At 36.1% G+C, this 26,627-nt stretch overlaps 2 protein-coding genes across 2 annotated transcripts in view; one reads left to right on the top strand and one right to left on the bottom strand.

The window, feature by feature from the left end:
* The first annotated feature begins 14,670 nt into the window (after nucleotides 1-14,670).
* Nucleotides 14,671-16,768, top strand: LOC112506235 (putative clathrin assembly protein At1g03050). Its single transcript, XM_025110253.1, has 2 exons — nucleotides 14,671-15,313; nucleotides 15,699-16,768. Exons 1-2 carry the CDS (start codon nucleotides 14,671-14,673, stop codon nucleotides 16,766-16,768), a joined length of 1,713 nt encoding a protein of 570 aa, XP_024966021.1.
* Nucleotides 16,769-17,133: 365 nt separating this feature from the next.
* The window catches only part of LOC112506482 (phosphatidylserine decarboxylase proenzyme 2-like), a 43,059-nt gene continuing 33,565 nt past the window's right edge, over nucleotides 17,134-26,627 (bottom strand). Inside the window, exons 12-21 of the mRNA XM_025110565.1 lie at nucleotides 23,497-23,608; nucleotides 23,122-23,222; nucleotides 20,565-20,612; nucleotides 20,176-20,322; nucleotides 19,869-19,964; nucleotides 19,662-19,736; nucleotides 19,457-19,549; nucleotides 18,833-18,919; nucleotides 18,686-18,736; nucleotides 17,134-17,621 (exon numbers count right to left, since the gene is read on the bottom strand). Of these exons, the coding sequence (XP_024966333.1) occupies nucleotides 17,472-17,621; nucleotides 18,686-18,736; nucleotides 18,833-18,919; nucleotides 19,457-19,549; nucleotides 19,662-19,736; nucleotides 19,869-19,964; nucleotides 20,176-20,322; nucleotides 20,565-20,612; nucleotides 23,122-23,222; nucleotides 23,497-23,608 (960 nt within the window). The 3' untranslated portion in view covers nucleotides 17,134-17,471. The remainder of the gene's footprint in view (nucleotides 17,622-18,685; nucleotides 18,737-18,832; nucleotides 18,920-19,456; nucleotides 19,550-19,661; nucleotides 19,737-19,868; nucleotides 19,965-20,175; nucleotides 20,323-20,564; nucleotides 20,613-23,121; nucleotides 23,223-23,496; nucleotides 23,609-26,627) is intronic.

Below are 26,627 nucleotides of genomic sequence, written 5' to 3'. Positions count from 1 at the left end.
ATCTATCTATTGATCTTGATTAATATCGATCGAAAATTGGTGAATCCATTCTACATCTTTAGGAAAACTGATATTGCCAAGTTTATCAAGCATGACGTCCTTGAATTTTAAACTGTCATACAATTTTTTTCATCGATAGTCTGTAATTGGAACCATAACTCTTATTTATTCAAATTATATTAATATATAAAGACCAAGTGTAACCTATATCATCGTTAAATCTTATCTTATAAAACCAGTGRAATTTCAAAATCGTTAAAATTCATGGCTCCCGCCGCATTGCGCGGGTACACAACTAGTATATATATATATATATATATATATATATACTAGTTGTCTACTTGCGCAATGCGACGGGATATAAAGGTTCTATCAGAATATATTCAAGTGTTAGATATCATTTTTTGCGAAACATCTTTGAAATAGTTGGGGTTCACATCTCTATCAAAATTAAAAATGAAAAATTAAAGAATATGAAGCCCTGGTCTTGGAAAAGTTTGGGCTACAAAATGTGCTACTAAGTGTAACTCATTGTGATATAATCGGGTGAAAGAAAGAGATTGTGATGCATAATAACCCAAACATTTGTTTTTCAGCTAGATGAACCTTTGAAATATTGTTGATAGAATATAACCCGACATTAGAACAACATAAAACATTTTATCTCAATAGAAAACTTTGAAGAAAAAAAAATATTTATGAGAGAAATAATAATAGATGAATAAAATATTTTAATATTATGATCAATATTGAATTTTCTAAAATGAAGAATCTCTTGAAAATAGGATTAAGACTTTTGAGATATTTATGAAATTTAGTTAATAAATTATTATAGTTATAGATTTGGAAAGAAAATTTAGAACGGTTGAAAAGGGAAAAAAGGAGGAAGGGATGGTGGGAAACGTCGCAAGGAAACCGGGCCAGACGGGTAGCAGCAGAACATTTTACCATCAATGACAAAATGGGAGGAGGAGGAGGAGATAGCAAGTGGAAAATGCAGTATGAATCCCAACCATAATCAACTTGAATTACATACAGAATTACCATAAACAACATCGAAAATTCACAAGTTTCTTGACTTGTTGAGTCGTGCCATATGATGTCCCCCCGGTTGCCACACCATTCCCAACAACCGAATGTTTGAGACCAGTTACACTAACATCGTATGAGAACTTACCAGGATTCATGATATGGATCATAAACAAACTAAACCCAAGTTTTCCTACACAATTACGAATAAAGTGCGAGTAAAATGCGAGTAACTCAAAAAAGAATAAACAAACAACCATGATTCGAAATAAAAAAAACAAACAGCCATGATTCGAAATCAAAAAAACAAACAACGGAGATGGAGTTTTTAAATCATTTCAAGGAGTTACCGGCAAAATAAACTTAGAATTGCAATCAAACATAAAAACAGAAAGGAAAACGAAGAAGAATACATAAATGGATCATTGATAGCTGTTTCTCTAGAGTTTAATGGACCATTGATGTCTGCATTGTTCTGGTATAGAAGCTCAGTTTGAACTCCAGATGTTCTCACTTGATCAGTTACATGACTTTGGATCATTTGTCTCCAGACATCTCCACTCATGTTAGTGTCTTTGGAGTCACCTAGCAAAGAAGTAACAGTAACAGTAACAGTAACAGTAGCAACAGAAGGACCAGCCACACTGAATTCTTTGTTTGATGGGCCTTCATTAATCACAAGCTTAGCAGCTGTCAACTTAGCGTGCATCTCATCCTCCTCTCGTGGATGTGGGTGACACTGCAGCATTTTGAAGGTGTCTCTCTCAATCTAGATTCACAAATGCAAAAGATGTTAGAAATGGACAAGAAAATGCTCCAAAAGCAACACCAGAATAAAATTAAAAATGTAATGCATCACCTTCAGTATAAGGTAGCGCAAGCGAGATTCCACTCAGCCTTTCCAGTTTCTCATATCATCATCATTCTCTGCAGCTATACATGAAGAAAAATACATAAATGCTTACTTGCGAGGGGATCGTAGATACTCGACAGCAGCAGCATGGAGTGGGATTCGGGCCCAACGGGTATTTTGTTCAGATCTGGAAAAGACAAGTCCAAATTTGTTCCATTAGAAATCGATTTCCTAATTCATTCTTTAAAATCGAAGCATATTCTTTTTTCAATTTCGATGTTGGAAAGAGCAAGAAGTCCAAAAAAACTGCCCCTAGATCCGATGATATTGACCTCAAGCTCCTTGTTGTTTTATTGTTTTGATCAGCTTTATCGGTTCTTAGTGAGGAGGACAGGAAGCAACTTCAAATGTGATATTGAAGAGACATTTCATGAGCAAAATTTCCAAACCTCCAATTTATTTATATCGGTTGATTCGTTACATGTATGGCAAGGTATTTGTTTCAAAACCAGGTTACAAACATATATACATGTTGATTATATCATTCTATTGCTAGCATGTTACTTGGTTTGCCTGCAAACACGTTTTAATGCCGTATATGACATGTAATGATATTTGCTATTTTGCTCATAAGCAGCCTCTTCAACATCACAGCATTGAAGTTGATTCCTATCCTCCTCAATAAGAACCGATAAACCTGATCAAAAAGTACAGTCACGTCTGTCTAAGTTCCATTTATATGCTATTTTGCATAAAAAAGTTAAAGAGAAAATATACAATGTGAGGTATATTTTTTGTTAGTCATCTTTTTTGGGTATTGTTGGATGATTTGAGTGTTAATATTTTCCATTTGGATTTTGATTCTAGAAGAGGAGCGACAAATTATGTGTTTTTACCTGATTCGAGTAGAGGAGCAACGGATGACGATGGTAGCTTAAACCATATGAGACGGAAGAGGAGCATATGAGATGGATTGATATATATACGAGACTGTAAGGATATGAGAAGAAAGAGAAGCGATGGATTAAATCGTCATCTTCGGTAGATCAATCTGAATTGTCGTCTTGGGAAGGTAAAAGCAATGGGGGATGTATTGTTGGATTGCTTCCACCACTATTAACACTCATCTGCCATACATCAAATACAGTTATGTTATGGTTCACATGTTTCTTTTTAAGAGATAACTAATTTGTTTAACCTTAAAAAGTCTAATTTTTTTCATGGAAAAGCGTAATACTTGACTCCTTTTTTGCAAATTTAACAATTCCAGGTCCGGAATTCAAATCAACTGATAAAAAATAAAAAGTTAATTATAAGCAAAAGATGTTAGTCCGAAATTCAAAATCAAATGAGAACTTCAAAAATGTTGAAACCAAAGAAACATCATAATACTGCTTCAATTTATAAAGATGTCTTTTATCAACTATATTCAAGATAAAACTATAGAACTAAATCACTTACCTCAAAATACTGGATCTGAAAGTATGAAGTATGGAGGGGTCCTTGAATAATAGCTCCTTAATGAATCCCATAAAATTGTTACAACCAACAAACATCAAGTTCAAACAAAACCAGTAGGGATAACTATGGGAAAACTAACATTGTTATCAACATTTTGTATATATAAAAAAGTTATATACCACCAATTTTCATACAAAAACAATATGCCAGATGTAACACCCTCATTTTTTTTTTGAGAATGTCACGTAACCTAAATCCATTTCTTGAATACATAGTCCAAAAGACGGCTAAAATATCACCGTTCTAATCGTTTACAGCGAAAGTCTTTGAATCCCAAAATTAACTTAAGTTCTAACTCGCTTCATACCAGGTTAAGTTACAATAGATTAGTACAATGCTGCTAGGCAAAAACTAAAGATAAGATAACAATCTAGTAACTCTCTACGCGAGTCCCTTGCCCTTATCCAACTTCGAACTTCCTAGCCCTGAGATGCATACTATAGTCAGCTTGTAAAGCTCGGTGAGTTCATGGTTTGCGTGAGTAAAGATCATTTCACACCATACATAACAACTTGAAAACTTTGTGCCAAATAATAGTATGCATTTTCTGAAAAACATGCAATACCGAAGGAAACATATATCTGTAAGACACTGAACATAYGAGATCTCGTATAACGTTTAACCGGGTATGGGTCATTTAGTCACAAACACACCCTGGGTTAGATATTTCAATCTTAACTGGTCACCCACTTGTCCGGGTAGTGTTTTATACTGGTCGTGACTTACTGGTCAAATGCCCACCCTTAAATCATCAAACTTTTAGTATGGATTAGCATGCTAGAGTTATTTGAAAACTGATTAAACACGTAGCACGTAACCATTCATAAAATAGCATGCATGTAAATTATATCATAACATGCACGTAAACTGAAACATCATGCATACGTACACATCATCAGAAATTCATATTATGTAAAAATAATTCGTACTTAGGTATGCATCTCAGTGAAATCTCATGAAGACTCACCTGATAACGTAGATTGCTTATCTAACGCTGCTGACTGGTAACCTACAATTTATAATAGCAAATAGCATATAAATGATTAATTTCTCCCAACGGCTACATAAAAGTCAACTTACGGTCAACTACGTTGGCTAGGGTCAACCTTGGTCAACTATGCTTAAATGCTCCTCACATCAATCAAAATTATAGAAACATGAGTTCCAACATAAGGTGTATTGTCTAGTTATATATCTTAAAATGGCTAAGTCTGGAAGAAGGCCAGAGCCTCTGTGAACGACCAGAGCCTCTGGTGGTATTGACAGAGCCTCTGGTGGTATTGACAGAGCCTCTGGGCTCTTAAGTCCTTCAGGACCAGAGCCCCTCTGGTTGTATACCACACTTAGAAAATATTTAGTAACCCGTCCGTCRATCCTCTGGTTCTAAATCACACTTAGAAAATATTTGTCATTCAGGACCAGAGTCCCTCTGGTCTCTCTTCCAGAGCTTCTGGTCTTCATGACTAGAGCCTCTGGTTCTTAGCCACACTTAGAAAATATTTCAACGCAGGACCAGAGCCCCTCTGGTCTCTCTTCCAGAGCTTCTGGTCTTTCACGACCAAAGCCTCTGGTTCCAACCATACATGGAAAATAATTCACGGGCCAGAGCCCCTCTGGTCTCTCTTCCAGAGCTTCTGGTCTCACGACCAGAGCCTCTGGTTCCTAATCTTATAAGAAATATTYCATCAAGGGCCAGAGCCCCTCTGTGGTTTCTTCCAGAGCTTCTGTCTAGCACAACTTGATACAGAGCTCTCATATAGAGCTTCTGGCTACTATAACTTGATACAAAGCTCCCATGTAGAGATTTTGTACCATATAACTTGATACAGAGCTCTCATGCAGAGTTTCTGTATAACCTTCTTTAAAGTGGTTTCTAAACAGAACGCGATACAGCATATTCACCAAATGAAATCTAAACTTTAAATCGAATCCTAAAACACGAAGTTTGGAACATGAGCCTTCTAGAGTTCTATACAGGGCCAAAGACACAGCCAAACGTTGTAACAACATAAAAGTTTGGTTGAGGATTTACCTCTAAATGGCGGGAAAACAGGGGGGGTTCTTGCCTGGTCTTGAACTCCTGTTTCTCTCTCTCAAGCTCAACGATTTCCTTCTTCTTTTCAAATGAACAGCGACCCTAACCAGTGCCCATAATTTATACTCAAACGATTTGGCCTATTAGTTGACCAAATCGGCCGAATCCCTAATTTTAGGTTGTGAACGGCTTCTCCACAGCCTGCAACCGGCATGTCACAGTTTCCCTTTTTGAACCAGGCACCACCTGCTCCTTTTCTGCCTCTCTCGATCGTTAACAGCAGGCCACCTTGTTGCAGGTATGTTGCCTATTTACAAAACAGGTCCTTCTGGTTTGGACCTGCTTACACATGACCTAGTCCCTTAACTTCCGCGAATTGACAACTTTCACCCATGTCTTGACTTCTTCCTTCACTTTTAGTCCGACTTTTAGACTTATTTCAACCTTCTATTTTATTTAATATATATATATATATATATTTATATATATATATATATATTCTTAAAATAAAATACTAATAAAGATAAATTATTTATTCCACAAATTTTTGGGTTTTACACCAGATACCTCATTCATCATCTCAAATATGAGGTATAAGATCTTATCTCAGTGGAGAATCTACTGGAAAGTCAAAGACAAGAATAACCAACAGGGAGTGAAGATTCACAAGAACTCCCAACAAATATTTTGCTTTGGGGAGATAAAACAGAAAGTTACCACTTTGACATCTCAATTGAAAAATAGGCAATTGTCATCATCAAGCAACTATTTTAACTTCAACATCTTCATCGCGTAGATCATCATAGACAAATAGACCAAATTTAGTTATTGACATAACAAGGTTGATTGATTAAAGAGAACTTTGAGCAGCAGTAGAAGGTTTATTAACCCAATTAGTCCTGCCAGCATTAGTGTCAAACAAGGGACCCAAGGTCATTTTTTGATTAAGATTCACGACTATAAGAACTCTATTTTTGTTATTGAACGTTGGATGCTGATGAAGAGGATGTTGACTTCCTCCATCTTCATTTATTTTGTTCATTTATCAATTCTGGTACAAAATCACCGTCTCTTTTAAGAATTGTTGAAATTGTTGTCCTCTAAACGAAAGGTTATACCATTTCATTAACAAGGTAATTTTTAAGACTTTTCTCAAATAATCATTTCTATACAAAAGCTAAACTCCTGATGGGAAATTAATGTACCTTTGTGCTTTATAATCTATCTTTACATCAAGAAGCATGTCATAATATTTTTCTCTCTGGTTGAGTTTTTGTGCGCTACTTCCACTTCCTGCTCCTCCCCCTGCTACCTCGCCTACTCCATCTCCCGAGACGTGGGACTGGCCACATCTACAACATGAAAAGAAGACGATAAGTGAGCACTTCACAAATGAACATCAATTATAATATTGGGGGTTCTTAATTCCCATGGTTCCAAAATCCTTTCAACCATGCCATCATAGACAGGTAAAGTAGGGATAAATAATAATCTTCTGTTCTGCTAGCATTCTAAAAAATAGATACCATACCACCACCCCCAACCACCCAAAACCCTAAAAAAAAGCTAAAAAAACATATCCTAATGCTATGTAGAATCGAAATCGAAGAAATTTAGGGTTACATGAAATATTACCTGAAATGTTGGACCTCTGATTCTACATCACTCATAAGAAATTTAGGGTTACATGCTTGATATCCAAATTTGATCAAAATCGATGAAAATGCACCTCATATGAGCGATGTAGAATCAAAGAAGGAGAAAATAGAGATGAAAGTCATGAAACCTTAGTTGATATGAGGGATAGTATTATAACTATATGGGGAAGATAGATTTGAATCATGAATCATTACATTGAGAGCTTGAACCGTCGTCTAGAGAAGATAGATTTGTGAATCGTCTTCTTGGGCGTGGAAACGTATGATAAGGAAACGTGCAACCAGTATTGGGAAGGAGAAAGTTGGGTGAAGAGAACGTATGATAAGGAGGAGCCAGTCTTGGGAAGGAGAAAACTGGGTGAAAGCATTGAGAGGTTGTAATTTATGTTTCTCATGTTGTATTTAAGACAATTTTAAAATTAATGCTTAAAAGGGTTGTACTTGAAGCTTTATTGGTTGTTTTTAAGACTAAGGTATTATAGAAGATAAGGGTATTTTGGTCATTCATAATTTTAAGACTTTAAGACTTTTACTAAATTTGTTTTATAAGGTAGTATAGATATATATATGAGTGCCTAAAATTTCAAAACTTTTGACTCAAAGTGTTACCAACATCTATAAGGACATGGTTCAGACGTCTGTTAAAACAAAATCTGATGCATCCTAATTCTACTGAAAATTACCTATCCATGAAGTCATGATATGTCATTTTTATGACTTGCTAGTATTTGAACATATAGTAATATTGTCCAAAAGAAATGTATATACAAAAAGCATCATGTATACCAACTTGTCTATACGCATAGAACCGGTTACAGTGGATGGTGCGTCATCCAACAAGTTTACCTGTTACCCTTTACTATCATAGCATTATCACCACTTGATCCTAACATCCACGTCGACAAACAAAAAAAACATACTACATGCCTAGTGAATTCAAGAGTTTACATAATAAACAAGTCAAATCCACACTTTCAAAACCATGCATGATTTACATAAAACTCAAGTAACATGCCAAAACACGTTGTTTTTCATCAAAATCAGTACAAGATTGTGATCAACAAAATACACAAAGCACAAAAATATTTACACCACGTGGGGCTGAGCACAACAACCGAAACCAGTAGAAGAGCATCACTCAACAGTCCACATGCATATCTGATGAACTAATTTTGGTATGTAATTACCAATGTGTTTTGTGTCACCTGACACTATGCCCATTAATCGAGTAGCTGTCATCCATTCATGCACGGTGTTGCAACATAACACCCAATGGCAGTGATCTATATACAACAAGAGAGACTAAGAGTTATGCACGAAATCGAAATCACAAAGCAGGTGACCCTAACTAGCCCGGATCCACATCACCAACATCAGTAAGGAAAACATTCATCCTCCCATAGCATCATTACACAAAGAAATTAGGAAACTTTCATTTTCAAATCATAGCATGCTCATTAGTCTCAACTTTCAATACGTCGTATCAAAAGCTACAACTTTTATATCATAATAAAACATCTAAGGGTGGTGTCTGATTAGTTTGAGCTTGTGCTCCAAAAGTCAAAGTGTCTAGAGGTTTCAAGTTCAAATCCAAGAAGGAATAAAAATCCTCTTGTGGCCACGTAGGTTCAAATGCAGTGACTTCGGGCTACCCGCAAAGCAGGTGGTCGCCCTGGGATTAGTCGGCTCGCATAACGGGTTAGATATTCAGGTTAATAAAAAAACATGCACAACATGGAAAAACCATTTTGTATAAATTTAAAGTTCATGCATCATCATAAATCATGCATTTTCATTTTTATATGAAATCACATAAAAGGGGAAATTGAAACTCATCGAAGGTCGTTTTTGGGGGAGGACGGAACAGGCATAAGTCCAGGGCCCACAACAAATGAGGGCCTAAATTTTTTCGTATATACTATATAGTATATAATATATAGTAGTAGTTAAAAATTAATAAATAAAAGAGACACACAAAAAAATAGTTTCTAATATAATTAAAAAGAATTTACTTTTATATTTGGAGAAGAAAATATATGAAAAAACTATTCATTTTATAGTATTGTTTATTGTTTTTCTTTAAAAAAATTATTTATTACTAAAACTCAAAACTACTTTGCGTAGAAAACGTTAGTATATCCCCATTATTCATCTCCTCTACTTTTTGATTATTCCATCTGCATGAATTCTATTTTTGTATTAGAATATAGAAGATTTTTTGTTATTAACTAAAAAAAATCATACCGTTTGAAAAAAAAAATCTATAATTATATGAGACGATCTAACTTATATTTACATTTATGATTTCAAAACTACGTTATTTTTTTATACATTATTAACTCATGTTACTTTATATTGAGTGCATGGATTTTAAGTACTCTCTGTCTCCTATCTGTAAAACAAGAATAAACCAAGATTGGCTTTTGATTCTAAGATTGATGGTTCTTAAAAAGTTTGTTTTAACCCTAAAAAATCAAAATGATGATGAAAACATTAACATGATGTGACATTGAAACCCAACTGATTTATATTGACTTATATGAAGTGTTACTTTGAATAGTCAACATTATAACTCCAAATGATGTTAATTTATACACTAAAGATATATCATAGAATGTATTGGTAGTGGAACGAATTTACGATATTATGTAAAAGTGATATGAAAGGTAATGTTAATTTAGAAGTAATTATTGATTGATTTTGCGTCTAGAAATACTCAGAAAAACAATTTTATATGAAATTTTGAACTCAATGTTATTTTTGATGATAAAAATAATATATTAAAAAAAATCATACTTGCTCCTTTGTGTATCTTTCTTAACTATTTCAACTTCTGATGTTACAGTAAAACCATTAAATTTGAGTGTTACGCAATAAAATTGACTTCGTAAAAAAGTCAACTATTTTGAATCTAAGTTGTAATCTTCTGTCAAAAACGTGTTTGAGACTGAAATTTGTCATCTTGAATCCATCTGATATCGTCTTTACATTCATTCCTAACAAAAGAAGCTATATCAGGTATCTTTTACACTTCCATATTGATTTCAATGCCTCAAACTCTATCATTATGTTCTGACTTCAAACGTTTTAAGTGAGTTGAGATCATATGAGACAAGGTTGTTTTCGTCAGACACGATTTTTACACTTGAAACTTCACAGCAAAACACTGTGAAGGTAACTTTTACAGTGTTTTTGCTGTGAAAATTCGGCTTTTTTACCTTCACAATATTTTGTTGTGAAGTTTCAAATGTAAAAATCGTGTCTCATGAAAACAGACTTGTCTTATGTGAACCCAACCCTGTTTTAAGTTGTTTAAAGATGGTCATGTCAATAGCATAATCATCAATTCATACTATAAATCCCTATTCATAAAATGCATGTTGTAACCAAAACAATGAATTTACATCAAGTTTGTCTTAGGGGCCGTTTACCTAAGCACTTACCGGTAAAATTCAACACTATCGTTTACTTACCATGTAAGATTTTATTCATTAAAATGCATCGTATGCAACAATTTATCCCGGTAAGCGCTAACCATGGTAAGAGTCTTCGTCCTCACTTACCGGGTAAGACTCTCAATTCTTGTCTTCGCTCTTACCGGGTAAGATTTTTAGTCATTGCCATATTCATCCGATAAAATAAAGTGACTTGATAAGCGCTTATCCGGATAAGCGTTTGGTAAACGGCAACTTAGATTTTCTCCTTATAATTTTGCTACAACCCACAAAAATATACCTCTACATACTTAGAGATTTTTTTTACCTTGTTGAATATTTCTTCAATCTCCAGATAACTGATGATCGTCACTTCTCTCATTCTCTCTTTCAATACGCACCCGGAAGAAGAAATGAAATGTGGTCGTTAATTAACCGTCGGTAATTGATAATTTTTTAGATGGTACACCGACGGTTGTCTAAAAACAACTTAAAGAATAAAAAAATAAATGTGACCATCGATAAACCGTCGGTAATTTATAAGTTCTTTCAACGGTTTACTGATTATTTTCTAAAAATATGTGACATTAAAAAATAAATGTGGTCCTCGATAAATCGTCGGTAATGATTAAGTTTTTTTGACGGTTTTTTTAAATAAATTAAAAAAATGATAAATAAATTGTATAACCCTTGACCATTCAAAAGAAAACTAATTATGCACACACACAAAATGGCCTTTGAGAGCATTGAGCCAAGAAGATGGTGGATGGTTTCAAAACAAAGCAGTGTATAGAAGATTCTTACCCGATAAAAAGTAAAGCTTCTAATCCGAACAATTAATGAAATAATATCTGGATGAAGTTTTTTTTTTGTTAACCTGAATATCCAACCCGTTATGTGAGCCGACTAATCTCAGGATGACCACCCGCTTTGCAGATAGCCCGGAGTTATCGCATTTGAACCTCCGTGGCCACAAGGGGATTTTTATTCCTCCTTGGATTTGAACCTGGGACCTCCTTGTACTTTTGACCTTTGGAGTCAAGCTCAAACCAATCAGGCACCACCCTTGTGGTTTGGATGAAGGGTCTTTGCGGTCTAGTGTACATGATCTAACCTCCTAAACTACAAACAAAACCATACCGGGGAGGGGGGGGGTTTGGGAAATTATTAAATCGTGTGGTTTGGCATGTAGTCATTGGATCGTTCAAACGAGACCACCAAATGGCAGTCACGTCCAATCCGTTTAGGCGTTTTGAGATTACCATGATCCATGAGATAAAAATATGTATAAAAGAACTACATGGATACGTTGCATTCAAACAATAAGTTATCTATATTGTTACTAATTCAATAAACAATCACACAACCCGCCCCTTTGATTGATGATCACTATGGATAAAGTAATCTATCTTGATCTTTATATGACGCATGTTATACATAGTTCAACAAGAAGTAATGAGAGTTGAGAGAAGTCAGATAATAACAATGAGAAGATAATCGACGATCAACAAAACTTGAAAGAACAAGTGAATGAGAAGACATAGAACAAGAAAACAATGAGAGTTGAAAAAAGTCAAATAATAAAGGATTTAAAATTTGTAATTCTGAATTCTCTCCCCCTCTCTCTCTCTCTATATATAATATATATATATATATATATAATTATTTAATCATGTGTATGTGCATAATATATAAAAATATGTATAATATATAGGCAGTTTGACTTTTTCTAAAATTAGAGTTGTTGATCATCTCTCCCAGTGATTTGATGATCTTTCTTTTATCTAGCGAAAAGTATTTAGTTCTCTTTGTTCAGTTTCAGTGATCATCATTGGGTCTGTTCAGTGATCATTGAACAAGTATTGTAATTTTCAAGAGACAAGTATTTTTCAAGAAGACAACTCACACCACAAGAATCTTCAGTGATATCGAAGATAAAACTGAAGATAAAGACAAGCAGTTCGTGAACTGATGTGGTTTCAGCGATAACAAGCTTGTCTACAAATATGTGAAGTATACTCAAGATTCAGCATACACTGAAGAAACCTTAGAGTTATTCCAGTGTCAGCGATCAAATGAATCTTGTTGATCAAGATTAGTTTTTGCAATCCAAAGAGCATTTGGCCTAACGGTATCGTAATATTTGTCCTCCTAGGAAGTCAAGGATTCAAACATCACTCAAGGTGAGGTGGGTGTGTGAGTTTATTTATTGCTTTTGCCGTATATAAATATTATATACTTCAAAAAAAAAGATTAGTTTTTGTCTTATTCTCCTACACACAAAGGACAAACTCGTATCTCTCAAAGTAAAGTACATGTAAGGAGTCACCCTATTGTCTCCAAACGTGTTTACCTACTTTGTAAAGACCACCGTTCATATATGGCCAAAAGCCAGTATATTTGAAGACAAAGAACAAGCTCACCTCTAGAAGCTTGTCACATGTCTTGTACTGTCTAACTTGCATTTAATGCAATGGGTACAAATAGCTGAAAAATCCCTCCTTCTCAAAAAGTCTTCAAGATCTCAAAATACTCAAGAAGAGACACCCTCACAAGCACAAACTTCTTAACCTTTCAAAGTTATATTTACTTCAAGTGAAGAACATCAACAAAGCTCTTTCTCTAGCGAATTTATTGTTTCTTCTATTAGCAAGTCTATTTTTTTTTTTTGTTTTCTGTATCTTGTGTGTTCCTTATATTATTTTAGATAAGTTCTATATCTTATCTTATTCCGCAAACAGTTTGTAAATTATGCATTGATCTTCTTTATCAATAAAGAATTTTAAAAAGTGAAAAATATTATGTGTTTGCATTCATCCACCCCTTCTACAAACTGTTACATTTAAACTCTTTTAGATCCATCTGGAACCAACAAGAGTGAATCGTGAAACCGATTAACCCGCCAAAACGATTTGGTTTAAGCGCTTTTTTCATTCTAACCATTTTTTTAACGAAGATTCTTCTTGATGTCAAAAGCAAACGACCCCTAATTTAAACCATGAATCAAATAACATAGCATTTGGTCCCTACATCCTAACTCTTTTTTTAATCTTTTTGGTGTATTATATATTAAGTTGTAATATTTTAGTTATGTAACATTTATTAATAAATATGGTCAAGATAAAATGTTGTTCATTCCAATCAAATGATATATTATTTATGTAATTACAAATACAAAAAATATCATCTAATACTTGTTACAAATTATTTAAAAATGGTAAACATTAAATAGTAAGTAAATTAAAATTAAATTTAAAATTGTTTAAAACTCCTAGAAATCATCTTTCATTCCATATTGGCATCTGGGTTTTGAGTATTACTTGTAAATCTTTCTTCTATTTAGGAAGAAAAAAAAGTTGATTACCAGCAAGCTCAGTCCAACCAACCCCACATAAAACTCGTCTCTAACGACACCAATATGAGAATAGTCATGGGGGCCGGATAGAACCCTGGACCTATGTATTTTGCTCACTCAAACGATACTCCTCTTTATAAAAAATAACATTTAGTAAATAAGTGAATGCCCAAGGAATTCCAAGAATTCTTGTTATACATTTGTTCCAACCCTCAATCCTCTTTTCGAGATTCATCGATATTGAATCAATCGAACACACTTCTAACACCTGTTCCACTTTCATATTGCCCCTCCAACAACCAGTCGTTGACACTTGACCTGCTAAACCGGTCGTTAACCGGACCAGTCCCCCCGTAAGCGGTTAAAAGACGCCCGTTTCAGATTTTAGTACATGAGAAAATCCCTATAAATTTGATCTAAAACTGAATGGCAAATCTTGGATACACGATATCATAACAAAACTTTCACTCTAATAAAATAGTTTGCAGACCACAAGGGTTGAGAAGGTGCAACAACATAGATCATGGTGGTTCATAACTTCCATCAAATCTTCCACATTACCATGCTATAAATTAGGGAGATATATGCCATCTAATCACAGATGGCCAAACAAAATAGTAGCAAAAAAACACCCAAATTCTCTCTCACATATTCCAAGAACACACCCTGAAAAATCAAAGAAATATTAAACAAATAAAACAAAAAAGAAATTGGGTGTGGTTCTTTCCATTTGTAAGGATCTGCAAAAAAGAAAACAATTTGAAACCCAATTTTATATAAAATCAATGGGTTCAAGTAGATTCAGAAAAGCAATTGGAAGAGTCAAGGATCAAACCACCATAGGCCTAGCCAGGGTTAGCAGCAGCACATCGTTACCGGATCTTGATGTCGCGATCGTGAAGGCTACCCGCCATGACGACTACCCTGCCGAAGACCGCCATATCCAAGAAATCTTGAACCTAACGAGCTGCTCGCAAGCCTACGTGGCTACATGTGTCACCACCATCTCAAGACGGCTCAACAAGACCCGGAATTGGGTTGTGGCCTTAAAGGCACTCATCTTGATTCAGCGGCTTCTTGAAGACGGCGATCCTGCATACGAGCAGGAGATTTTCTTTGCCACGAGACGTGGGACCCGGCTATTGAACATGTCGGATTTTCGAGATATGTCCAGGTCTAACACATGGGATTTTTCGGCTTTTGTTCGGATGTATGCTTTCTATCTTGATGAGCAACTCGAGTATCGGATGCAGAGGAGGCGAGGAAAGCATAGTTCCTATTCTCATGAGGAAGATGAGGAAGAGCAACCGGAAGAGGGAGCTGCGGTTGTAGAATCTCCAATCCATAAAGATTACAACCAGCACCTGTTTTCTCGGCTTCAGCATTTAATGCGACTCCTCGAGCGCTTTCTTGCTTGCCGTCCATCAGGTTCTTAATTCAACATCCTAACTTCTCCATATTCATGCCCAGGGTTGGGTTCTTGTGAGACCAGCCACTTTTCGTGAGACCATGATACACACCGTGAAGGTTTTGTGTGTGCTTCCCGTGAATGTTTAAGAGTGTTTTTGCTGTAAATATTCGTTTTTTTTTCATGTGAAGGTTCCTTTTTTTCATGTGAAGGTTTGGTCCTGTGAAGGTTCGGTGTGTCTTGCTGTGAAGCTTTGACGAAATAAAATAAAAAAATAAAACTCATCCAAGGAGACACAGTGTGTCTTACGGTCTCACGAAAACTGATGTGTTTCACATCCAAGTCTTGATGGCCATCCCAGAAAATTTAAAGGTACCTCTGTTTTCTCTGCAAATGTTGAATCAGGTCCAGCAAAGAGTGCCAGGATTGTGATGGTGGCTTTGTACCCACTTGTAAAACAAAGCTTCCATCTTTATTATGACATAACAGAGATCCTAAGGATCTTGATAGATCAGTTTACAGAGCTCGAAATTCCCGAGTCCATCAAGGTTTACGAGATTTTGCGCCGGGTAGGAAAGCAGTATGAAGAGCTTGACTACTTTTATGATTGGTGCAAATCCGTCGGCCTTGCAAGGACTTCCGAGTATCCAGATGTGGAAAAGATTTCACAAAAGAAATTAAAGATCATGGATGAGTTTATCAGAGAGAAATCAGTAATGGGGCAGTTTAGGATTGAAGGACCAGAAGCAGAGGAAGAAGAAGAACCGGACAAGCCAAAGCCAGAGCCCGAGCCCGAGCCGGAACCAGACATGAATGCAATTAAAGCATTACCAGGACCAGAAGGATCTGAAGAAAAGCAGAAAGAGGACAAGGAAGAACTGGAAAAGACTCAGGATGTGGGTGCTCTGTTGAACTTGGGAGACGATGCTCCAAATGTGGAAGATCACGCCGATAAACTGGCATTGGCGTTATTTGATGGTAGTCCAGCAACTACAGCTCCGGTGGAAACTGGAATCCAAGTATGGAAAGCCTATAAAGGATCAGAGGATTGGGAAACGGCTCTAGTTGAAACCCCGAGTCATTTGTCAAACCAGCAGCCATCCCTTCCTGGTGGTTTCAATACACTGCTTCTAGATGGGATGTACCAACAAGCGGCAATGCAAACCGCCATGGCTAATACAGGCATGATGGCCACAGGAAGTGCCAGTAGTGTTGCATTCGGGTCCGCTGGAAGGCCGGCACCAGCACCAACTTCAGCCAATGGCAGAGGTGACCCCTTCTCAGCCTCACTTCCACTGGCACCGCCGCCATATGTGCAGATGGCGGAGATGGAGAAGAAGCAGAGACTATTAGTGGAAGAACAGATGATGTGGCAGCAACATCAGAGAGATGCATTGCGAGGACAAGTAGGTTTAGCTAAGATACAAACAAACCAACATCCATATCACGTTAGAGGTTACACATTTCCTAAGTGAAAAATGGGGCACAAATTTTTTTAGCAATTTAGCTACTGGGGTAACAGCGGATTCCAAGCCTCTCAAACCTAAATTTAAACCGGAGAAGCTCTAGAGGTGTGTGTATAAATAATTTGATAGCTTTATCTTAGATTTTATTATTTAACCTAGACTAGATTTGGGACTGTTTTATTCTGTTCTTTGTATGTTTTTATGAGCCTAGATTTTGAACTAGGTTGGATGCAAGGCAGGGCTGATAATAGAAAGATTATTCTGAATCTAGACATACACAATTATGTGAGACATCTTTTCTTTTAAGCATTTTACATAAGAAGGTTAATAAAACAAACAATAAGATGGCACTAACTGGGATGCTTGACCGAACTTTGTAAATTACATTAACTACAAACGAACGTTGAAGAGTAACAGTCCATTTGGGATATCAAGAGTTGTAGATTTTTATTATGCACACAACTAAAGAGAGGTGGATCCCATCTAATGAAATATAGTCCATGTCTCTCACAGGAGCTACAACCCCATATCATAAGGACTCTGCTCTTGAGGAAAATGGATCAATACCGCATGGGATAGGATCCAATTATGGAATTGAACTAGAACGCGGGGATAGGTAACATGCTACCTATTAATCAAATATGTAGTGATATATCAAGTTCAAGATTGTTAAAGATACCTACATGGTCATTTGCACTAAGATTTCACATTTTCAATCCCCTAAGACACAATTGTTGATATCTGGCAAAGAAAGGTCAGCACGTTTCTTTGAGGAGACCCCTAATTGCATTCCAAGAGAAACTAGGGTCTCGAGTGATCTTGTGCTATTAGCCAGAAGGTCCTCGTCTAGTGCTATTGAGTCCTGCAAAATAATTGACAATATGTAATGATGACAGTGCATAAAAGGGTACTGAAATGACCTCTAGACTCGGGAAAATATTCAGCCTATCCAGATAGGGCTATCAATGGGTCAGGTTATGATGTAGATCTGATTTGACCAGAGCCATTTATATGAACCAACAAATTAAAAAGGTGATCATTGATTCAGTAGATCAGCCATGTAGTCGGATCGATGATTGGATCAATCCATGATCAATGTTATTGAATCCATTTAAAATGTTAAAAATTAACAAGAAAAAAAGGACAAGCCTGTCAAACTTTTCTTATGGACTGATGAAGCTGGTCACCATGAAATAAAACAAGTTAGAACAAATGAATTTGGTGTACTGCTCTCTTCTCTCAAAACTACTCTCCTGTGATCACATTAATCTAACATCAATAACTACTCTCCTAGGTAGGGATGAAGTAGTATTTGTATGGTACAAGTGTGTTATAAACTATGTTATATGATAAAAAGTTTGTATACTATGCTATAACTTGTACCAAAGCAGATTGTATGGCACAAGTTGTTTTGTAAAGGTCATGCTATTTAATAGAAGTTCAAATAATATATGCATTATGGACTTGTACCACACAAGTGAAGATGTATTTGTATTTGTACAACTTGTGTTACGTTAGATAGAAGTTTGCATACTATGCTTTAAAGTTTGGATTGTACAAGTGGTTGTATATGTACAGTTGTGTATTAAATTTCGTATTTTCTCATCTTATGAAAGTAAATGTTAAATAAATGGGTCAATCTAGGTCATGATCCATCCACGTAGATGAGTTGGATTACTAATCGAGTAACAATCCATTAGCTAATGGATCTGATCATGATTCACTTAATTAAATAATGGGTCAATTCAAATCTTCAGTAGATCTGACCCCAATTTGACTCATTGACAGACCTATGTACAAGTCACAAATCCACATAGCTTGAGAACATAGAATCAATTTGCAGAAACAAATATATGGACTGTCTTTTAGTTTTCTTATCTCCCCAGCCCCTATGCAGAAAAAGTTAATAAACACTTAGATACTAACCTTTTCAAAGACACAAACGACTGTACTGCCACCAAAAGAGAAATAACCAAACTGTAATAAATGGTAGAAAGCAAAGAATAAATCAAATGTTGAAAAGAAATGTGAAATGTAAGCTATAGCATTAATCGATTAGTGATATGTTTGAACCTCGTCTCCTTTCTGCACATAGTCTCCCTTCTTTATAGTTAATGTGATGCTGCCAACCATTGTTGCTCCAATTGCCACAAATGCTACCTGAACTCAAGTTGAGCATGATCAAATTGGTTAACATAGGTGAAATTTCTGTACGGTACTCCTCCAGTCCCATATATATTCCAACAATCTCCATGATTGCATTATTTCATGAAAATTGCAACACTTCCATTTTAAGAAACCTTTTGATCTACAATTACGTTTTTCACCATTGTCATCAGTACACAATTTTCATAATATCAAGTTGGCTCTACAAGGCTGCCTTAGTTTGTCATTACTGAAGGATATTTTAACATTTGACAAGTACTTAAACACTTCCCTGGCCATGTAAAAGGTTTGTAACTTTCGCCAAACATGGGGAGTTCAAGAAAAAAGGTCATATGTATGGATCTTAAATATTACATCCACCAATGTGAGGTGAAACTACTCGACAGAAAGCAAGTAAAATGGCCAGTTAAGTAACAAAACTATCAGCACCGTCGATTTTGTATAAACATGGAGGATACTTGCTTACTTATTCTGTTGTTAGAACTTAAAGCTTAAATATACACTTGTCAATAATGAGTGAATATGACGAACCTTGCCAAAATCTGCAGTTGATATAATAGATACAGCCCGCTTGTTTTCTGTGAACACATTGCAATACTTGCTATTCACAGCAATGGGATTAACCTAGGAATGAATTAACACAGCAACTTTCATGAATACGTACAAAAAAAAAGTGAGTGCATCAGTAAGGACAAGCAAAAATTATCCATGTAGTACCATCTGACCCTGTACATACCGTATATAAGCATCCAGGTATGTCAACAATCTGCTCAATAGTTCCAGAAACTGGAAAATGAAAACGATGGTAATCCTGCCATATTTTGTACAGCTTTAGTTTCTAGTTAAAAAGAAGTCTTAGGTACCTAGTCAGAAAGGCAAAGAGATACAGAAAATTGAACTATTTTTGTAATGAATACTAGACAAAATCAGTAACCATATATACCTGTGGTGCCAAGCGAAATATCACCAGGGTTCCATCAATGAAAGCATTTGAGCATGGAATATTACCCAGAAGACCTTGGATAGAAAACTTTCTACCCTACAAGTTATAAGGAAAGGAAAAAGGACACTCAGCCATGGCAAAATATATCCTACTTTCTTTTACGATAACAATATTACTTTAACCATCATGCAGACATTGACCATCATAATGTTCTTTGATGTTGTTCAAGAATGAATTTCAACAAAACAACTCAAGAAATATGTACTTTTCCATGTTACATATTGTGCAGACAAGTAGCTAAAGATACCTTGATCCAGAATCTGCAACTTTCTTCAGCTGTTGAAAATGCCATTAAACGGGAATCAGCAGCACAGACAGCAACATCATCACGTCCCACACAGGCAATTGGTCGTGCTCCAGGTTTCAGCTCTCTAATAAAAAATTCATTAAATGTCTGCATAAAGAAAATCCAGACTGAATTTGTCAGATTGATGACCATAAGTCCAGCACATTGGTGAAAACCAAGTCCTTAACAACCGAGATGGCTGCCATTGAATTGTTTCACTAAAATATATTTATAGGATGTAAATCTGATTTCACAATTATATTTGAAGTTGGTAGTAAGAACTAAGCAAAAGAATTAGGGACTATAACATATTCATCAATATTCTATGAATAAACTGGTGGGTTACTTGCCTTGAAATGATCCATGGGGTACTTGACTTCAGCCAAATTGATTTGGTCCTAGAATACAAGAAGTCGGTTGAATCAGAATCAAGACATAATAAATTATAAACCTGATTTCAATGTGAAGGGAAGATAACAATAATGTGACACCAAGTTACAAGTATACCAGACTAACGGGACTATAAGCACTAGCTGTTTTACAATGCGATGGGCTAAATATAAATAAATTGGATTAGAAGGGGATTAGGCTCTTTCTCACATTTAGAGAGGATTGAAAGAATAAGTAATGGATGCAAATGGTCAATGATAAGGCACAAAGTGCAACATTTATAAGATGGCGTGTAAATACCAAGGAATAAGATAAGCAGCTTCCGAATAATATATAAATGAGCAAATGGATTAGTTTATTGGATTTACGACAGAAGTACAGAAGTAAAGGAAGAAAAACAGAAGAAGGAAATAACTATCTTCCACAGCCTACAAATAGTTTTCACCTCATTTATGCAATGCTTATGTATTCATACTCAGGGGCGGAGCCAGGATTTGGTTTGAGGGGGAGCATCAGTTATAAATAAATAAAATAGATGACAAACAACCGGTGTTCATCTTTTTATTAAATACTTACCCATGGTTGTTTAATGTACAGATCGAACTAAAATCAACACTTAACAAATGGATAGTCCTAAAATAAAATCAGTTAAAACAACTAACAAATTGGCAGTACTGGAGCAGTAACAAATGGGTAACCCTACAGAAGCTGATTTAATTAACACATTACAAAAAATAAAAGAGGTACAAACTTTATTAGAAATAAAAGCATACCATACTCAACATTAGTTCTCATCTTTTGAAAACTATTTATTGCAATTATTAGAACAACTATCAAGTCGTTTTTGCATAGTTTAATGTAATATACGTATGGTTTTTCGTTATTTTGACACGATCTTGTCACATAAATTGGGTACAAAACCCAGAAACTGGTACAAACTTTATAAATATTGGCATTTAACTTGACCATTAATGAAATGGAGATTGAGATTAATGGTGTTGATCAAGATAATAAAGGCTACTTAAAAGCATAGTTAAATAAGTTTAAGTTGATATATATTTTTTAATCTCATAAGTATTTGTACATTAAATTAGAATAATTATCTCAATTTCTAAATTGTAGATCCAATAACATTTGACTATATAAATTGGTTTAAATTGTAATATTCATTTTTAAGAAAAATTGAGTGATTTTTGAAAAGTTCATAAATACACAAGGGCTATAAGTGAAGATATGATTCATACATATCCCTTTACCATTTTTACCAGGTTCCCACTTCCCACTTCCCCACCATGTGCATCTCTGTATTCCTTCTTTTCTCCGCCGCCTATATATCTCATTTTCCTCTAGTTCTTCTACCATATGGAACTTTTTTACAGATTTGAGGGGGAGCAGCTGCACCCCCCACTGTTCATACTAGAGGCTTTATGCATATGAGGCGTAAATCAACAAGAATGTTTGCAATAAAAAATAGAGTTCTAAATGAAGATGAAGTTTCTAATCACCTAAAATAGAAGTTCGCAACTTCTTAAGCATATATACTTGAAGTAACAACCATGAATGACTTCATGAAAATAAACTTAGGCAAAACAAAAATATTTAGATGGCTGAATAATGGTCTAGGCACATCTACCTTGTAAATGCTTTGCCAAACAACATATAACAGCAATATCATCAGAACAGACTCATAGCATTGCAGACAGAAACATTTCTTTCCCTTAAAGTAAAAGGGAAACATAATCAAACTACATTGTACCGAGTGGGAGAGTCAAAAAAAAAATCCATGGTGGGTGAAAGGTATAGCTCAATAACCAAAAGATTAAGCTGGCAAAATTGAAGATAATGAATGCGAAGTTGCCACAAAATCAGACCTTAGATGCTTAAATAAGCCACTACACTTCAAGGTAGAAATTTAATGTCAATGAATGTGGTGGCTACACCAGTTTTTGTAATAATATTTACTTTCTATTGGAAACACAAAATAATCTTTTTATCCGTTTTTACATGTACAAGTACAAACGGAAGTAAATATACACTCATGCCATTCAAAAGAAAAGAAACAAAAAAAAAAAACTCAGGGCTCTTTACACTAAGAATTCCTATTATCACTTTTACATTATTACTGAGAGGGTAAAATTTGCTCTTGAACAGTACACATATAGTTGTGATATAATGGACAACCATCTACCATAGAAAGCAGTTTCGGATTGAAGCATGAGTTGAATGCACCCATAATAAAACATAAAAGAAGAACAATTTTACATTTTATATACTAGGATAATAAATTCTTAAGAGAACTCCTAGATGAGAGGCAGGTATGCTATGACTGAAGGAAAGGAAAGCGTAACTCCAGGAGCTAAGGTATGTCCTAGTCAGTGACTTGGTTAAGATGTACCTCAAACATATGAAAACGCTCGTAAATAACCTTGGAAGAGATCAGCTTTCTCGTCAATGCATCTAAATAAAAGAAAAAGGCTAATGGAATAATATTATTAATAAAACTAAAATTTATCTTGCCTTAAAGAATTGAAGAAATGCTGGTATGTCTTTAGCAGATTCAACTGAATTCATTTTCTTTCCCTGCTTTTCTGATAAGCTCTGCAATATCTCTTTTGCCCCTGCACCACATAGGATCACCAAAACCAGGAGAGTGTCAGGTACATTAAAGAGACTGGGAACTTGATCTTTTTAAGCCAGTGTCGAATGTTTGTATCTGTACAGACGACTGTTATTAAAATACAATGACTAGATGTGGATGTGTGAGGGCTTGCTTCTCTATGTGTGAGAGGGAGAGAGAGAGAGAGAGCGCATTCACCAAACACAAACAGAAAGGTTTTCCAGTTACACCAACTGACGTTACAAAAAATATAAACTATTAACAAACTAATTTACCTTTGTCCATAATGCCAAGCCCTACTTTAGATTGATAAATGGCTCTCATTGATAAAACAATCTTTCCATCAATTATCTCCTCCACAAGCCTCTTTTTTCGCCTGTCAAAAACCTAAATGCCAAAAATGCAGCTGCTGAGATGTCATTGTGTGAAAAAAGAATCATGATAGCAATACTAAAATCAAAGGAAAGAAAATGAAAATGTTCCCAGAGCCAGAGATGCTGCTGTAACAAAAAATTACCTCCAGTTTCCAGAATAAGAGTGTCAAGTAAACGACCCATAGAAAACTCAAGGCCGTAGAAAGAGGCCAACTAAATATATGCTTTTGTTATGCCACTTGAGCTAATTCCCACTTGCATGTTAAAAGATGGAGACACAAAATTTCACCTTGTGCACAGAAAGGATAAGATGGTGTGGTGCAAACTGATATACTCCTGGTATGTAGTAAGAGTTTATTGAATGAAAATTGAATGCTTATTGGGTCATCCAGCTTTGGAGTAGCTGGACCCTCTCCCAAGGCTCTCATCCAAATGAAATTCACAAAACAGATTGCCTCCTATCCCTTGATAACTAACACTCCCTTTTTATATAATGGCACAACCGACTTACAACCCTTGCTTCACCTACTTACTACTACTCATGCATTAGCCACTTGTACTCTCCATACCACGGCCTCCTATATTGATTTGGTTGGCACGTGTTGCCTGGATGGTGGGCATCCGGAAAGAGGTCCCAGGTTCAAACCCAGGCAGCAGCACCTGCTGACTCGCAGTGCTCCCTCATGATGGTAGTGGGACCACGGTGGGGGCGCTCATGAGGGTGGCATATACCGACTTAGCGACTTCCAGGGAATAACACAAACTTTACTCACATTAATCAATACAAGGATATTCAGTACTTATAAATCATGCTGTTAGATATAGTATGTCAGGGTTTTCCTTCTTGTTTGTAGTAGTATATTAAATAGGTTCCAAAGTTGTGTATATATTCATGTGATCATCCCTTAAAGAAATATAAAATAAACATTACCTGACGAATAGGTTTATATGGTATCAGAGCTGAAACCATCGCCAAAACCAATGCATGCCGTGGAAACCTCAGCAGCACCGCCCCCTTGAAACCCAACCACCGCCAGTCAAAACTCCGGCTGCCGCTGTTGGCCTGTCACCAACATTCTCCTGCTGCCGCCTGGGTAAACGAGATCTAATTCCAGGGTACCATTGCTTTGCGTCGTCAACATCGCTATCGCCAGCAAAGGCTAGAAGCTGCCTCCCCAGTCCCAGTACCAATTGCCTCCATTTCAACAGTTTTGGTATATCAGTCTCAATCCTTAGCATCATTAACACTCCCTTAACATCTTCCACTAAACAGGTTGTGCTTCCAGTAAGAGAATAAATGGAAAAAGTAGGAAGCAGTCTAGGGTGGATCTGGAAAAATTATCGTTGGGGGCATAATATAAAAATAAAATAATAATTAACTAAAATCAAACAAAATTTAGGTAAAAAACAATAGTCAACCGAGGAAGCAAAGGGTGTTGGGGGCCCTTTTCTTTATTTGGTGGGGGCACATTTGTCAACATGCAGCTCATGGATTTGTTGGAGCCTTTACCCCCTACCACCATTCCTTCAATCGGTCTTCCGCCCCTAGAGCCACTAGCCATCTCCATTTCCAACAAACCTAGTAGCGAAAAAGAATCAAATCATCATGGGAGACAAAGTTCCAGTTTAACAATCATTGTCAGTCAATTTTACAGTACCAAAATAGTTCCGCTATCTCGAAGATTCAAGCTAAACTAAACTCATCAAATAGGACTCTGTATGTTTGTCCAAACAGGCCTCAGAAGTAGCAAAATGATGATTATTTGACTCAAGGTCCTCCAAACCCTAAAACTCGGAAATGGAAACTCAATGATAGTGGCATCCCAATGGCCTGATGGAATGCAATGGAACCACAAGTCCTAAGCATCACCCATAACTACCCTACCATGAAGAAGAGGTGGGAGCACTTAAGAGTCTTCCTTCTCGGCCAAGCAATGCTTGTCTTGTACATATTCCATGTTCAGGCCCTACTTCAGATGCGAGCAGGATGACGGAGATCTCACCGAGTACTACACCAGGCAATTGGCTATCTAAGCTATAAGAGGAACTTCGAGTTCTCTTCCTGGTATCTCCTGATGTCAAAATTCAGGAGATGCGGTTAGCTAAAATAGACACCGATGACGTTCATTTTGGGATTGTTTCCCAAATATTCCAATGCTCACCCCCTACTACTCAGCCTCACAGTCTTTTGTATCTGTGTATCATCTTGCTCAAGAAATGTACTCTATTAACTCTGAGTCACACTCATCCGGAACTCCCATCCCAGCCTTTGTAACTTCTAGTGCTAGAAAAATTGGAAGAGAAGGGTATAAGATCCAATATCCTTTTTCATGGATTATGGGCACACAAAGTGTACCTACTCAGACTGTCCTAGTTCTCGCTAAGATCTCAACACCCATCCTCCCTGCGGTCAGGTAGAACTTGTCGATAATATCATGACAACTAATGCATTCTGCGATGAAGATGTCTCTCGACTTCATCATGGGTCTTCTTGGCGGGTTCCATCTACTTCTCGTGCTGGTATATAAGAATCAAGTTATAAAACTTGATATTGATTGTATTGATTGAAAAATAATAATAATCTGATACATCTTATATAGGTAAAACTAATTACACTTTGGACCCTAGACAATATTAATAATATAAACTAGACTAGTTGACTTAGCCTAACATTCCCCCGCAAGTTCAGCGCGGTTAGCAATCTGCAACTTGGACTGTAGAAACTCAAACTTCTGAGAAGGCAAGGGATTTGTAAAAATATAAGCAATTTGGTTGTCTATAGAGATGAACTTGACAATTAGTTTCCCTTGAGTAACTTGTTCACGAACAAAGTTATAGTCTACTTCAACATGTTTGGTACGGGCATGAAAGACAGGATTAGCTGTGAGATATGTTGCGCCAAGATTATCACACCAAAGAGTAGGAGCCTTGCTATTTAATCCAAGTTCTTGAAGAAGAGACTTCAGCCAAATCAACTCAGCAACAGTATCTGCAATGGCCTTATACTCGGACTCTGTTGAAGATCGAGAGAC

This window comes from Cynara cardunculus, assembly GCF_001531365.2.
Source record: "Cynara cardunculus var. scolymus isolate 2C chromosome LG 2, CcrdV1, whole genome shotgun sequence".
Lineage (NCBI taxonomy): Eukaryota > Viridiplantae > Streptophyta > Magnoliopsida > Asterales > Asteraceae > Cynara > Cynara cardunculus.
The sequence above is the reverse complement of the archived record's forward strand: the minus strand, read 5'-3'. Positions and strand labels throughout refer to the sequence as shown.

What these genes read in the sequence shown, in the direction of transcription:
- LOC112506235 (XM_025110253.1), top strand. Translation starts at nt 14,671, where the DNA reads ATGGGTTCAAGTAGATTCAGAAAAGCAATTGGAAGAGTCAAGGATCAA. An exon ending in TCTTGCTTGCCGTCCATCAG is followed by an intron (nt 15,314 to 15,698) that starts GTTCTTAATTCA and finishes ATGTTGAATCAG; the next exon opens with GTCCAGCAAAGAGTGCCAGG.